Raw genomic sequence first — 15808 nt, forward strand, 5'->3', positions numbered from 1 at the left:
TCCGACCGTGTGTATGCGGCATTAGTCTACGAAAGGTTCCTGTGCCAAAGATACCACATTCTTGTGGCTCCAAGGATTACTGATCAGTGGCTTTGACTTCCCATATTATGAAGACCTTGGAGAGACTTGTTTTACATATGTTACATGGTTAGGAATTATTTAGACCCTTTGCAGTTTACCTACAAGCCGAGACTTGGAGTTGAGGATGCTATAATCATCATGTTAAATTACATGTATGGACACCTGGATAAGCCAGGAAGCACTGTGAGGGTCATGGTTTTTTTTACTTTTCCAGTGCTTTTGATACTATCAGGCTGGATCTCTTGAGTGAGAAGCTAGCAGCAATACAGGTTGATGTTTCCCTTGTGTCATGAATTGTAGACTACCTGACAGGAAGACTGCAGTATGTGCGTTTGCAAGACTGTGTGTCAAATAGGGTGATCAGCAATATTGGGGTTCCACAGGGGACAGTTCTCTCTCCCTTTCTTTTTACTGTCTATACCACTGATTTCAGTTACCCGACAACCAGACTTGCCATCTTCACAAGTTTCCTGATGACTCTTCAGTAGTGGGATGTATCAGGGATGGGGAAGAGACTGAGTATAGGACTGTGGGGGAGAACACTTCCACATGGTGTGAGGATAATCATCTGTATCTAAATGTGACAAAAACAAAGGCACTGGTTGTGGATTTGAGTAGCAGGAAGGCACCGGTGACCCCTGTCTCCATCCAAGGAGTGGATGTGGTAGGGAGGTACAAGTATTTGGGGGTGCACATAAAAAGCTGCACTGAAGCAAGAACACTGCCTCTATCTGCCTCTAATCTGCCTCTATTTTTTGAAGAGGCTGAGGACTTTTAACATCTGCTGGATGATGCTGAAGATTAGTGATGGGCCGAATAAGCCCCAGTTCGTTTTGCACCAGAACTTTCGAACATCGCGAAAATACTGAATAATGAACCCCATTGAAGTTTATGGGACCCGAACGTGAAAAATCAAAAGTGTCCAATTTGAAGGGTTATATGCGAGTAATTTGACATACAATGGTTATAGGGGTCCAGGTACTACTCTGGAGGACATCTATCAATGAAAAAAAAGTTTGTAAAAATGTAATTTTCGAAATGAGCAGTGATTTATGGATGCCTAACGTGAAAGCATAAAAATGAAAAATTCCTTTCAATATAGTGCCTGGAGGGGGGGGGGGGTGTCTCCTTAGCCTACCTGTAAAGTGGCACATCCTTACTATATATAGAAGCTGCTGCAGAAATAATTGCTTTTATAAGGCCAAAACAATGACATTTTCCCTGCAAGCTTTTTTTTTTTTGTCAGCATTGGCTTTTGTGTGGCTTTCAGGTGCTCTTGCCAACGGGCTGATTGGTGGGAGGTTAAATGCCTTATCAAGCATGTGGCACCCAAATGGCTGGTGTTTTTGCCATGCTTAATGTGCTTGAGACAAAGTTTACAAATTGCAACAGTGCGATCAGCTGCACATGTGCTAAAAAAAGGCCCAGGCAGCTGAGCTGTGGGAAGTGGGCCGGGAGATAACAGCTCTACAATGTGATGGAATAGGGTGGCTGCTCTCTACTCTTCCATGATGGCTGCCTTATTGGGGTTGTGCCTCACCCTCACTTTCATCCTCTTCTCTATCTGGCACCCAAGTCGAGTCAGTGACCTCATCATTATCATTTCCTCCAACCCCATTACCACTGGAGACAACTTGGCAATATGCTGTGGCTGGGGAAACATGAATACCAATTTGTGTACCAGCATTCTCCCCTCTCTGTAGGCTCATGTTCCTGCCTTCCTCAACCTCAGAACCAACATCTGAATCTAGTAATCGCTGTGTATTATCAAGGCGCAAGTGGCTGATGCTTTGTTCAAAGAACTCTGCTGACTCCTCCATGCCTGATGCTGGGGCTATGGCAGGAAAAGCTGTGGACAAGGAGGCAGATTGCAGGGGACTGTGCACTAGTCTCTGCTTGGGTGACGGAGGATGAGGAGGATGAGGACGGTTTAGTAAGCCAGTCCACCACCTCCTCTGCATGCTGTGGCTGGATAGCATGGGCAACATCCTGATACCCTGCCTGAGGACTGAACACATCCACCTTTGCCTGTGGACACATACGCTGCTGGCCCCCTTACAGTACCATGGGAACGTCTGCCTCTCCTTGTTGTCCTCCCAGACATGATGGGGGGGTGCTTATTAACAAAATATAATAAAGATGTGTAAATGTGTACGTGGATGCACTTTAATCAATGGAAAGTGGTGTTTGGTGCACTTTAATTAGAGTATTCACTACACAGATACACTGCACAGATACACTATAATATACTGCAATATACTGCATCAAACGTGCAGTAACACGCAGAAATATATGGCATTAAACTTGCAGTAACGCACAGTAGGCATGTGCACTCCGTTTCGTTCTGAATCGAAATTCGGACAAATTTTTCATTATTCGGAAATTCGGATGCATCCAAATTTCCAAATTACAAAAGTAAAGAATTTAAACGAATCCGAAAAAAAACAAACGAATTCGAAAACATATTCGAATAGAATTCGAAGACAAATTTGAATCGAATTAGAAAACAAATTCGAATAGAATTCGAAAAAAATAGAAAACGTTTTTTTTTTAAAAAAAACAATCAGATAGAATATAAAATAATAAAGCAATAGAATATATATATATATATATATATATATATATATATATATATATATATATATATATATATATATATATATATATATATATAATTTTTTTTATTATTCTCTTCTATTGTTTTTTATGCTTTTCTTTTCTATTATTTTATATTCTATAATAGTCTTTTCAATTCAAATTCATTCTATACGAAATTCGAATTTCGAAACGTGGCTTCTGAAGTTTGAATTTCATATAGAATGAATTCGAATTTGAATAGAAAAGATTAGAACAGAAAAGAATAGACTAGAAAAACAATAGAAGAAAATATAATATATATATATTATATTTTCTTCTATTCTGTTCTATTGTTTTTCTAGTCTATTCTTTTCTATTATTTTCTATTCTATTCTAATCTTTTATATTCAAATTTGATTTCGGTCTATATGAAATTCGAATTTTTGAAGATGTTTTATATATATATATATATATATATATATATATATATATATATATATATATATATATATATAATTTTCTATTCTGTTTCATTGTTTTTCTATACTATTCTTTTCTATTCTATTCTAAACTTTTCTATTCGAATTTGAATTCATTCTATACGAAATTTGAATTTCGGAAGATGGCTTCTGAAAGTGGAATTTCGTATAGAATGAATTCAAATTTGAATAGAAAAGATTAGAATAGAAAATACTAGACTAGACAAACAATAGAACAGAACAGAATAAAATATAATATATATATTTTATTCTATTCTGTTCTATTGTTTTTCTAGTCTTTTCTTTTATACTCTGTTCTAATCTTTTCTATTCAAATTCAAATTCATTCTATACGAAATTCTAATTTTAGAAGCCATCTTCCGAAATTCGAATTTCGCATAGAATTAATTGAAATTTGAGTAGAAAAGTTTAGAATAGAATAGAAAAGAATAGCATAGAAAAACAATGGAACAGAATAGAAAAAAAATATATAATATATATATATATATATATATATATATATATATATATATATATATATATATATATATATATATAAATATATATATATATATATATATAAATATATATATATATATATATATAAAACCATCTTCCAAAATTGGAATTTGGTACAGAATGAATTTGAATTTGAATAGAAAAGATTAGAATACAATATATTATATTTTTTTCTATTCTGTTCTATTGTTTTTCTATGCTATTCCTTTATACTTTCTATTCTATCCTAATCTTTTCTATTGGAATTCGATTTCATTCTATACGAATTTCAAATTTCGCAAAATGGTTATATATAGTTTACTTTTTCAAATTCAGTTATTGTTTTTTTCGAATGCGATAGAATTCTTTTGAATTTTATAGTTTTTTTCGAATGTGGTAGAAATTTTTCGAATTTGACAGTTTTTTTCGAATGTGGTAGAATTTTTTCGAATTTGATAGTTTTTTTCAAATGTGGTAGAATATTTTCGAATTTGATAGTTTTTTTGGAATGTGGTAAATTTTTTTCGAATTTGACAGTTTTTTTGGAATGTGGTAGAATTTTTTGGAATTTGACAGTTTTTTTCGAACGTGGTAGAATTTTTTTTGGAATGTGGTAGAATTTTTTCGAATTTGACAGTTTTTTTTCTAATGTTTTAGAATTTTTTCGAATTTGACAGTTTTTTTCGAATGTGGTAGAATTTTTTCGAATTTGATAGTTTTTTTCGAATGTGGTAGAATTTTTTCGAATTTGACAGTTTTTTTTCGAATACGGTCAAATTTTTTCAAATGCGGTCGAATTTTTTCGAATTCGAATACGAAACGAATTCCAAAAATGAATGTAACGAATGCAACCAATTTAACTAAATGAATTTAGTTAAATAACGAATCGAAACTAAACTAAAGTAAACACATTTTTTCATCCTGCACACGTCTACTCGGGAGCCAGGTGAAGGAAAGAGGTGGAAGGTGCGTGATCTGGCGCTTTGATCAAATTGATACAGTCTCTTTTATGTTGGTCTACCAAATAGTACAGATTTCTTCTGTTGTTCTACAAGGCTCTGATGAAGAGGGAACCCCTCGAAATGCGTCAGCCACCTTTTAGCACTTGCCCTTGCATGGGCATGTCTAATTTCTAAAATTTTAATGTGTATATTTTGTAACCCTGTTTTTATGAATAAGTAGCTACTTTTTGTATGCATTTATTTGTTTCTGTATATAAATAAACTGTATCAATTTGATCAAAGCGCCAGATCACACTCCTTCCACCTCTTTCCTTCACCTGGCTCTCTTCGGACCACCCCTGGTCAGCTTAGGCAGCGGGACATGCATGATCATCTTTTAATTCCCTCCCTTTGAAAGTACTACCACTCTATACTAGCAACGCCTTCACAAGCGCAGGAGAAATTCTTTCTTCGTTTATATTTTTGTAGCCACTGGGGAGCCATAGTCCGGGTTTTTGGGGCGGGTGGGGCCCCCCGCAGTGGCGTAACTCCAGGGCCCGGTCGCAAGTGCAACCTTTGCAACCCTGGTAGTTCCACCACTGCACGTGTTTATGTCCTAGTTGAGAAATCCTACATCAGTTCCACTGCATCTCTGACATTTTAAAACAAAAAAATTGGTCCATTTTAACAGGTATTTTATTACATATTTTGAAGTGTTTTAAATATAGCAAACCATTCCTTGGCCTAACAGTTCCTACAATAATGTTACCTGAGAGCTATCCCACACAATCATGGTGTGCAGAGACAGATTCCAGCCAAATAATGTTCCTGGTTAGAAATAAATTTAGAAACCGAGCAGGTGGTGTGACGCAGGCAATTTGTGTTTATAGAACTTTATAGAGGGAACCCTGAAAGTCCATATTACATTATTTTTAAAAATTGTAAAGTGATAGATGCCTTTGAACATAAACACCATATCCAATAACAATGGTCCCTCAGCGAGGCACAGCCAACATCTCATAGTCGTGAGGTCTGGAAGCATTGCTGTTGGGCTCGGGTGTAATTTCTATGTGCTTTCTGTCCATGGTGGGTTTCAGAGTAAACCTTTGAAGAATGGTTGTAAAAAAAAGGAAGAGTTCCATGCGAGCCAGACCCTCCCCCAAACACACACGTTTTCCTAGAAAAGGGGAGAGAAAATACATCAAAAACTACTACTAACAGCGTGCAATTGTTAAAGTCTTAGGTATTTGGATTAAGGGCATTGGATACCCTATACGCAGCCCAACAATGGTGCCCCCATTGACCCTTCTATTAATTTACTGACCTGATATTAAGGGGTTATTTACTCAAACCAGAGGGTGCAAAATTTCGTGCAGCTCTGCAAAAAAGCCAATTAGCTTCTAGGTTTTATTGTCAACGCTTAATTGAACAAGCTTAGGTTAAAAGCTGATTGGCTGCCACGCACAGCTTCACCAGATTTTGCACTCTCCCGTTTTAGTAAATCAACCCCTAAGTCTCAATGAGTGTTGAAAGTGAAATGAAAAGTGTTCAAATGTATAAGCCTTCTTAGAAACCTCCAACCAATAGACAAAGGTAGACAAGCCCTATAGAAGTCTACAGGACTGTAATGTGCTCATGTGGAATAAATTTGAGCGGCACCCACACTTGAGACGTGAAGAGATGCTTTATTCAGTACAAAATAAAGGTTATTTTTCGACCTCCATGCTCACGCATTTCAGCCCTGTGTGGTGCTTAATCATAGCAATCAGAGCATACTACACAGATCCTTTTTAAAAGCTTCCCTGTCAATCAGTGACTGAATAAACAGGTGTAAGCTATTCCAGACACAGAGAGGCAGGTAAAATACAAACATTATACAAAGTTGCAGTAATATCATTACAAACATATCAAATAAAGATACATAACAGAAATAATTCAAGAGCCCCAGGCATGGTGTTCAAACTCACAAGACAACAAGTTTAGGGAGTTTATATGAGTTTATGGATCCGTCATGCCTCACACTCTTCTTGAGGAAGACATGAGACTTGTGACGAAACGTGTTGGGGGAAGAGTCTGTGACGTCATCACCCCAGACAAGAAGTGAACTGATAACTTGGTATAGTGTGATGCTGATGTTTGAATGATCTTAAGGGGGCAACGCACCTTTATCTCTGTGAAACTGCATATCTATGTGCACAGATTGCAGTGCATTTGTGCAATGTGAGTGCATTTTAATATATTTTAATACATTTTAAGATTTTAATACAGTAAAGCACTATGATGGCTTGCTTTTAATCCTCTCTGAGCACACATCTGAAAGTTGAAGACCACTTACCTGATAGTGAGGTTTTTCATATGAGGAGGAGTGTTGGTGAATTTGGAAATTTTATAAGCCACTGGATATTATCCCCAGAGGGGGAAGGCGTATATTGACCTGTGGACAGGTCTGAAGGTGAACATATATGTGGACTGGTGGTGATTCACAAGGTGTTTGAGGTGAAGTACACAGGAGGATACAAGTGTTTGGATTTCTACTGGCCACACGGACATTTGTGGATCTCCCAATAATATTGATGCACAAAATACTGTAATATTGTTTTTCACTATCATTTTGTATGTTATATGTAAATGTATTTGTGTGCATATTTTGTGTTATTGTGAACTTGTCTTTATTTAGGGATCCTCGCCATTATTCATAAGGGTTTTACCTTTATTTCACTACAAGTTTACACATTCTTTTTATTTAATTCATTTTGTAATTTTAGTAGTAACTTTACACCATTCCACAGAGTTTATTGATCATTGGATATGTTAATACTGGAGATCCCATGGGGGGGGTTACACCATTGTTGTTATAGTGTAAGAAAGGTAGCGCTTCACAACTTTGCATATGCCTCACACTCTATCAACTTCCTGTAGCAATAGCGGTCTCTCACACGTTTTTTGTCATCTCTAAATTTTGAAACCACTTGCTTCCCAAGCACTTCTCTCCTACATGTAAAAATCATATTTTTTTGCTAGAAAATTACTTAGAACCCCAAAACTTTATATATTTTTTTAGAGCTAAAAAACGAAAAAACTGAGTTACAAAAGGAGGTCTAGCACTAAAATTACTGCTCTTGCTATAATGTTTGTGGTGATAACTCACATGTGTGGTGCAATCACCATTTACATATGCGTGCGGGACAGACATGTGTGTTTCCCTTTGTGTGCAAGCACGAGGGTGGGGGCGCTAAAAAAAAAGTTTATTATTACTTACAGTATTTTATTTTATTTATTTTATTCTACACTGTCTCTTTCATTTTTTATTTTTTTTTATCGCTTTTATTGCTGTCACAAGGAATGTAAACATCCCTTGTGACAACAATCAGCAGTGACCCCAAATGTCTCCTCTGATCTTAAAGTGGTTGTCAGGGCAGAAGGTTTTTTATACCTTAAAAGAGAAGTATGGGTTTCTTTTTTTTTTCCCTATTCATACTTACCTAGGTGGATGCAGGATCTGTCCCCCGACGCCTCTGCACTGAAAACCGAGCAATCGAACATCGCTGATCACTCGCTTTTCAGAGCTTCATGAGCAGAGAGCCGTAGACTGTTAGTCACAGCTCTCTGCTTATTTCCCCCCACGCTCAATGGAGCGCTGAGCTGTGGAGGGGGCGGAGCGGGCCATCTCAGCCTCTCAGCAGCTCGCTGAGAGGCTGACATGGGTGTCAGTCCAGGCACCTGGCAGATCTAGACTTCCATTGTCAGGATGACGCAGTGCCTGGACTGATATCTGTGATGTCAGCTCTGCTGAAAATGGGTCACAGGAGTGCAAAACGAATTGCACTTGTGTGATCCATGGGAGAGGTACAGCCAAACATGCTTTGCTGGACTTCTCCTTTAATACATTCTATGACTTAAGATAAAAAGCCTTCTGTGTGCAGCAGCCCGTCTAATACTTACCTGAGGTCCATCTAGATCTGTGATGTTGCAGGAATGTCTCGGCTGCCCTGGACTCTCCTCATTATTGGCTGAGACAGCAGAGCCACTGATGTCAATCAAAGTCAGTCAGCCAATGAGGAGAGAAATGGGGCAGGGCCAGGTTACAGCTCCATGTCTGAATGGGCACAAGGAGCTGTGGCTCGGCTCGGGTGCCCCCATAAGAAGCTGCTTGCATGTTGGGGCATGCAACAGGAGGGAGGGGCCAGGAGCACCATAGAGGGACATGAGAAGAGGAGGATATGGGCTTCTCTGTGCAAAACCACTGCACAGAACAGGTAAGTTTAACATGTTTGTTATTTTTAGCTTAAAAAACCCAAGACTTTAGTATCACTTTAACAACACCAAGTGGAATCGACTGGATATTGGAAAATTATTAGCTAAACTTGTAAGTAACTAAAACATAGTACCTGCAGAAAACGCCATGAAGGCGTCACTCTTCTTAAAAGTGCCATTCTCATTAAGAAAATGTCCAGGGTCAAATGTATCAGGGTTTTTGAACTGTTTGGGATCCTTCAAGACAGAAGTTAAGACTGGAAAAACCAAAGTTCCCTAAAATTGTTAAAAAAAATTAAATTTGTTAACTGGAAACAAACATTAAGGAAGCCTTAAAATGAAGGGAGTATTATAAGGCCTGGAAGGAATGAAGACTATAGTTTAGGATATTACATTTTTTTAGTTATTCCAACTCTAGGTTCAACATGAAAATAATTTGTAGAGGGGCCCCAAGGGTTAAAAGCTTGTTAAGTCTGGGGGGTTACAGAATAGGCAATGTTACTTACATGATGGCCAGTTCCAGTGCTTTCTTCCTCTCGCCAAAAGCTCTGATATGTGTACAGAACCTCTGCAATATTATATACAATGCAAAGCTTTTAACTCTGTGTTGTACGTGGTGGGGGGCGAGCATGGAGGTAGCAGCTTACAGAAGAGGATGTGGTGGACTAGTTGAAAGGAATGAAGGAATTTGCTAAAACAGGAAGTGGGTAAGTAATATAGCCTCTTCTGCAACCCCAAGACTTAATGAGCATTTTACCCTTGCAGTGTGGGGGAACCCACTGCAAGATGACAGAATACAAAGCTCCCTATGAATGGCTGGTGTTCTGGGTGTGAGACAGGAAGTCTCTGCCTCACAGCCAGAATCCAGCACTGTGTACTGTATGTAGCTAAAGCTATATACAGTACATAGAGTGCTTAGAGCCAGTGCAGCACTTAGTGAAGGAAATAGTTTGTTTGGACCAGCTTGGTCCAAACTAACTATTTAAAGTCACAGGAAACCCGGAGGTCAGCTTTAAAGGCTAAGATCACCCTTTCCAGAAAATAGCATATGAAGTCAGGGGGCCCCAGCAGAAAAACTGTGCAGCTTTGTAGAACATTCATTACGTTTATTGTCATACCTGTAGGCCCATTAGGCTCCCCTGGAATCCTGGTCAAAATCACCCAGTTAACAATCCCCAACCAAGGGTTTTTGTGTCCTAACAACAAGGCAGGACATGGGGATTGCTTACTGGGAGTTTTTGGCCAGGCCTCCAGGGGACACAAATGGGCTACAGGTATGACAATACAATTAATGAACATATTACAAAGCTGCACAGTTTTATATTACCTACTGGGGCCCCTTTACTGTATAGACTATATTCTGGAAAAGGGGAACTTTGCCTTTAACCTACAAAACAAATTTTCTTCTGTTTAGATATGCCAGTGAGCTACATTGTGAATGTTTGGTATTCCCAATTAGGTTCCGGTTAACTGGTGAGATCCAGCGAGGATCCTACATTTAAAGTTTATCTGAAACCAAAACCTTTTTTGGAGCAAGGAATGGTTAATAACCCTGTCAAATGTTTGTCTGGATCCCATTGGCAGATTTCCCCCTAAAATTCTGCCTTGAGACACAACAAAAAGTAAGACAAGATCTTTCCAAATTAAGAGAAGTCCTCTCTTAGACAGTTTTCGTGAGAACAAGTGTTCTCATTGGAAGACTTCCCTCTATTCCTAACCAGTGACAACCAAACTCTGGAAGATAGAAGTTCTAGCCTCGCATGATGTAAAGGTTCCTAATGAAGATGAAGTACATTCCCTTTACTTATAAGGTGCTAGCTTCATAAGAAATATTACTACAACCAATTTACCTTTAAATACTATTGTCCCCCCCCCCCCCAGATAAACAATGTCAGTAGAGTTTGGCACCTTTGCTTATCTCCTCCATGTCCCATCTTCGTTCATGATCTACTTGGTTGCAGGAGCTCACATTGCAGGACTATGGTGCCTGTGCATCATTCATTAAGATTTCTTGCCCCTGAAGGCAGTTGAACCCTGCTTGTCCTACTGCCCTATAATGACTATGCTTACAGTGGTCGATTGGTGGTGCTGAAACCTTGAGGTAATGTTCTGTGACAATTTATTACTCAGATTCTTTTGTAAATATTATAGGTATGCTGTCCCTCTAGGACATGTGGATTTTGGTACGCAGCTTCCAGGCACTCAAGGAATTAACATGATCTGCTTGGATAGTAGAAGGATAGAAGGCTATATTTGAATCTGGGAATTAAAATGCCACACCAAAATGTATGAGTACCCAAAAAAGTTTTATTCCAAACATAAATAGGATTCTATTCATGTTTGGAATAAAACTTTATGACTTTAATGATGATGGACATCCTTAGGGTGACTAAAGGCAGCTCAATATTTTCAAGTGAACATAAGAATTTTAAAAAAAACTTGCAAAAACTGGCTAGCTTCTTAATAGCAACGAGGCGATAACAAGTGCCTCTTGTGTGCAGACGCACATACTATTGCAAATACAGCTGATCCTTCACTTTAGTGTGCAACAAAGAAAAGGATAACAGTTTTATATGCACTATTGTTAGTGCTGGCTAAGTGGCACAGTAGGTCCTGGCATTGGAATGACTTGTGTGAAGGTAGTAAGATATTTTACCTCCAAACCTATAATCCTAATACCATGTACACATGACCGGACTTTTCGACCGAACTGACCTGACGGAACAAATCCGTCGGACAATCCGACCGTGTGTGGGCTTCATCGGACCTTTTCGTTCGAAAATCAGACGGACTTTAGATTTAAAACATGTTTCAAATCTTTCCGACGGATTCGAGTCCGGTCGAAAAATCAGTTCGTCTGTATGCTAGTCCGACGGATGAAAACCAACGCTAGGGCAGCTATTGGCTACTGGCTCTGAACTTCCTTATTTTAGTCCGGTCGTACGTCATCATGGTCGAATCTGTCGGACTTTGGTGTGATTGTGTGTGGACAAGTCCGATTCGACGAAAGTCCGTCGGAAGTCCGTCGAAAGTCCGTCGAAAAGTCAGATAGGATTCAGTCCGTCGAAAGTCCAGTCGTGTGTACACAGCATAAGAGAGATACTTTACATTCACTATCAGACTTAGGTCTGATGGAATCACATACTAGATAGACAGACAAAACACAGAGACATCTCAAACCATCTTAAAACTCTGAGAAGAGCACCTTTGGAATGTGATATCCTCTAAAGGTGGTGTCCCTGCTGGCTGCATGGGGTACTCCTGCTGGTACAATATCGGCAAATCTCTGGATCTCATGAATGACGGCATCTGTATATGGCATCTTACTCTTGTCCTCCACTGATGGACAGCGATCACTGCCTATTACATTGTCAATCTCTTTATGGATCCTCTCTGAAGAACACAAAAAGAGAACAGAGTGAAAAATGTAAGTTGTTGTCACATCTGTATTTATTCCTTTATATGATATTAGTGATATTCATACATTGGAAATCATTTGTGTGTAATTTGACACATGCAGCAAAGCCTACCAACATGAATGAGCCCCCAAAGGTGATGTCGCACAATACATTTTCATATTTTAAATTTGTAGAGTTTTCCCCAAGTTAAGCTATTCTGCTACATTTCAGAGCAGGCTCAATAGGAGTCACTCTCCCCTGTCACACAATCATAGGCATTGTTTTTAAACAACTCTATAAGCACAATTTTCTACAAAAATATTAATTGCAGCCATGCATTTGTTGAAAGATAAAGGATGAATTTCTAAGCAGTTCCAGGTAAAAAGTGAAAATGTTCAGTGGACTCAGTAAACAGAGCAACAATGCTAAAGCTAGAAAATTCACTAATTTTCACCCTGATCTGACTATTATGTAATCTTCTGCAGCATATACATACACAGATCCTTAGAGGGTCAGTTTAGAGCATTTTACTAGGGGCCAGTGCTGTGTAACTTCCTCTCTCCAATTCAGTCATCACCAATCATTGTTGGCATAATTATCATTCATGGGACCCCATCTAAAAATTTGATGACCCCCTAGTGACATCCGGCTATGAAAATTAGTACAGTGGTGTAATCGATCCATAAATAATGTAAAAATCAAGGACAGGTAGCAGGAAATCTGTTAATATAGTCAGTAAACTACTAAAGACTAGTACTATGAATAGAAGTTGCCAAAGAAGAGCAGCAGTGTAGGTAGTTCACTTTTAACCTAGTATACCCCTGTATACTGCTGCTCTGGTACACCACACTGCTCTCACAGGCAGCAGGGGCTGGGCTACTAACGCTGCTGCTGGGCTGTTTGTGTGTAGCCCAAGTACACTTACCCACCACCCAGGATCACAGACAGGTGGAGGAAACTGGGCTGCTATAGAACAGATTTAACATCCAAATTGTTTTATTAATTCCATTAGCCTCACCAAGGATCGAACCGTGTCACCCAGAAATAATAGGGCATTGTCAGCATATAATGCTATCTTTTCCTCCCTTTGCCCCCCCCTGGAACCCCACTATATCAGGTGATTGGGCTCAATTTCCAAAGCAAAAAGGAGGGGGCAGCCCTATATGGTCCCCCTATATAAGTTAAATGAGTCTGAAAGGACGTTGTTGATTCTAAGTCTAGCTGTAGGCTAATGATATAGAACGCAAATCCAGGAACAAAACCTAGGACCCATGCCAAAGGCTAAAAGTGTCTCTCACAGGTTATCCCATTTAACACTATCAAACACCTTATGGGCATCTAGTGAAAGTATTGCTCTATGTCCTGAGTTGTCTACAGGGAGCTGCAAATTCAAAAATAAGTTGAATTTGCAGTCTGATATTAGTGGCCATAGCCCATAAGGGTATAAAGCCTGACTGTTCCGTGTGGACCAAGTCCAGTACACATTTGGACAATCAATTTGCCAGAACTCTTGCAAGTACTTTAACATCAGACTTTAAAAGAAATATCGGCCAATACGACTCAGCAGTGGATCTCCCCCAGGTTTTGGTAGGACCACTATGGTGGCATCACACATTGAGGTTGGGAGTTGGTTTTGGCGGTATACGCCTACTCAAATACTCTGAAAAGCTCAGGCAAAAGAACCCTACCATAGCATTTATAGACTTCACATGGTAAGTCATCTGGCTCCGGGGCTTTGTTGATTTGCATTTGGGATATCACAAGTTCCAATTCCTCCAGGGTCAGCGGTGCATCCAGCCAAAGCTTATGTTTGGGGAGCTGTAGGCTAGACAAGAATTCTCCAATTCTCCAGGCTGAGTGTCAGTGTCTCCATGTGAGCCGGTGGTGACTGGGGGTGTGCTCCACTATCTAAATGTTGTGCAGGCATATCTCTCCAGCTTGCTTGCAATGTCGCATGAGCAGTCTCTGGATGGGCTGATCCCACCTGCTGATCTGGGATGTTCATCCTTCTTTCCCAACCTCGTAATAGCAGAGCCATTATAGTCAGAGCTAGCAGGTGTCTTGCTGTACCTGCTGCATGTTTCTCAGCCTGATAGTGTGTGTGTGGGAGTCCCGACGCCCCAGGATACCCGCTGTATAGGAGGTAAGTGGCGAGAGTTCTCAAAAGACATGTCTGGCTACATCTGAGTCTTAGCCACACCCCCCCCTTCATGTTTTAATCAGAGAGAGAAATATGTAAGAGATTTTCCTGGACCCATACGACCAAAGAAAATTGATAAACTCTGCTTTGACTAAACCGAAGAAGGTCTTAAGAATATAAACCAGGAAAATCTGTAATAGCTACAAAAGTCTTTTTGAGAATATTCATTTTTAATGTTAGGTAGGCACACTTGACCTCCTTCCAACCTGCTTCCTGTGAGTTTTGCACACCCAAAAGGATGAAAAAAAACATTTGAAGTAAAAAGAAGCCCATCAACACAGGCCCTCCTTCATCAGGCATCCTTACGGTTGTGTTAGGAACAGATGGTGTTACCTTGAATCTCAGGGTATTTGAGTAGAATCAGGAAGCCATATCTCAGGGTCATACTTGTTGTCTCAGTCCCAGCAAAGAACAGGTCATTTACTGTTCCTCGTAAGTTTTCATTATGGAATTCTGTTTTTGGGTTGTTCTTTTCCTAAAAAAAATATTTTCATAAAAAAAAATGTTAGCAGCCAAACACAACATATGGCTACCGCAATCAACACAAATTTAGTAAATATCTTTTTACTATCCAGTGCCCACTAATAATAAATGGTTCTCCCACTCTGAAACATACTATTTTTTGATTTTCGTCTGCATATTGGTGGAGAATCAGAGTTGAAAGAAGCTTCTCCTCCTCTTTCCCTTTTCACAGGAGTTTGGACAGCTGCCATTTGGCAGAGGCACTGGACTAATCAGGCAGCTTTTACTATAATGCTCACATATTAATAAGCAGGAGTATCATTTACAGCTTCAAATGTTCTTAAAATGTGCAACAGAGCCACTGTATGTATAAATTATATATAAAGCTGATGGTCAGCAAGTTATGTACGTCCACACATGAAGTCCCACCACTGGGCCCCTAGAATAAATACACCTTAGCAGTAAAGCTGCCACTTTAAGTAATATAAACAATGTGAGCAGTACTTTAACCCCTATCGGAACTAGATAGTGGAAAATAGTGGCGCTTAAATCACAATATGACAGTGACAAAAAGTAACTTCATATACATTAATTACTATTCAAAAGTTAATGTACTGCAATATAAACACCCTGTGACAAGTAAAAAAATTACTATTAAAAAAAGTCTGTACAATAAATCCAGTGTTTTGAATTTCTGCAGTGTCTTCTTATTCATCCACCACACCAATATGTGCAAGTAATTCCACTCTCTTTAGAAAACGCACTCACCAACTTTAAATGCCTTACACTCTCGTGCTTGGCTTAAACACTTTCAACCACACAAGAAGGGTTAAATGAGCTCCAATATCCGATTGCAAATGATTGCAGTACAGCCACGCCCTGACATGTTTTGTCATTCCGACTTTAATCATGGGATTG

The 15808-nt window shown here is 39.1% G+C and overlaps 1 protein-coding gene across 2 annotated transcripts in view; it reads right to left on the reverse strand.

Annotated features, from left to right (window-relative positions):
* Positions 1–5254: 5254 nt before the first annotated feature.
* The window catches only part of LOC141107706 (cytochrome P450 2H2-like), a 44243-nt gene continuing 33689 nt past the window's right edge, over positions 5255–15808 (reverse strand). For both annotated transcript variants that reach the window (XM_073598623.1, XM_073598624.1), the window contains 4 exons: positions 14762–14903; positions 12036–12223; positions 8965–9106; positions 5255–5753 (listed from right to left, as the gene is read on the reverse strand). In XM_073598623.1, coding sequence (XP_073454724.1) covers positions 5572–5753; positions 8965–9106; positions 12036–12223; positions 14762–14903 — 654 coding nt within the window. In that variant the 3' untranslated portion in view covers positions 5255–5571. The remainder of the gene's footprint in view (positions 5754–8964; positions 9107–12035; positions 12224–14761; positions 14904–15808) is intronic.

This window comes from Aquarana catesbeiana, linkage group LG09 (assembly GCF_042186555.1).
Source record: "Aquarana catesbeiana isolate 2022-GZ linkage group LG09, ASM4218655v1, whole genome shotgun sequence".
In the NCBI taxonomy this organism is placed as follows: Eukaryota; Metazoa; Chordata; class Amphibia; order Anura; family Ranidae; genus Aquarana; species Aquarana catesbeiana.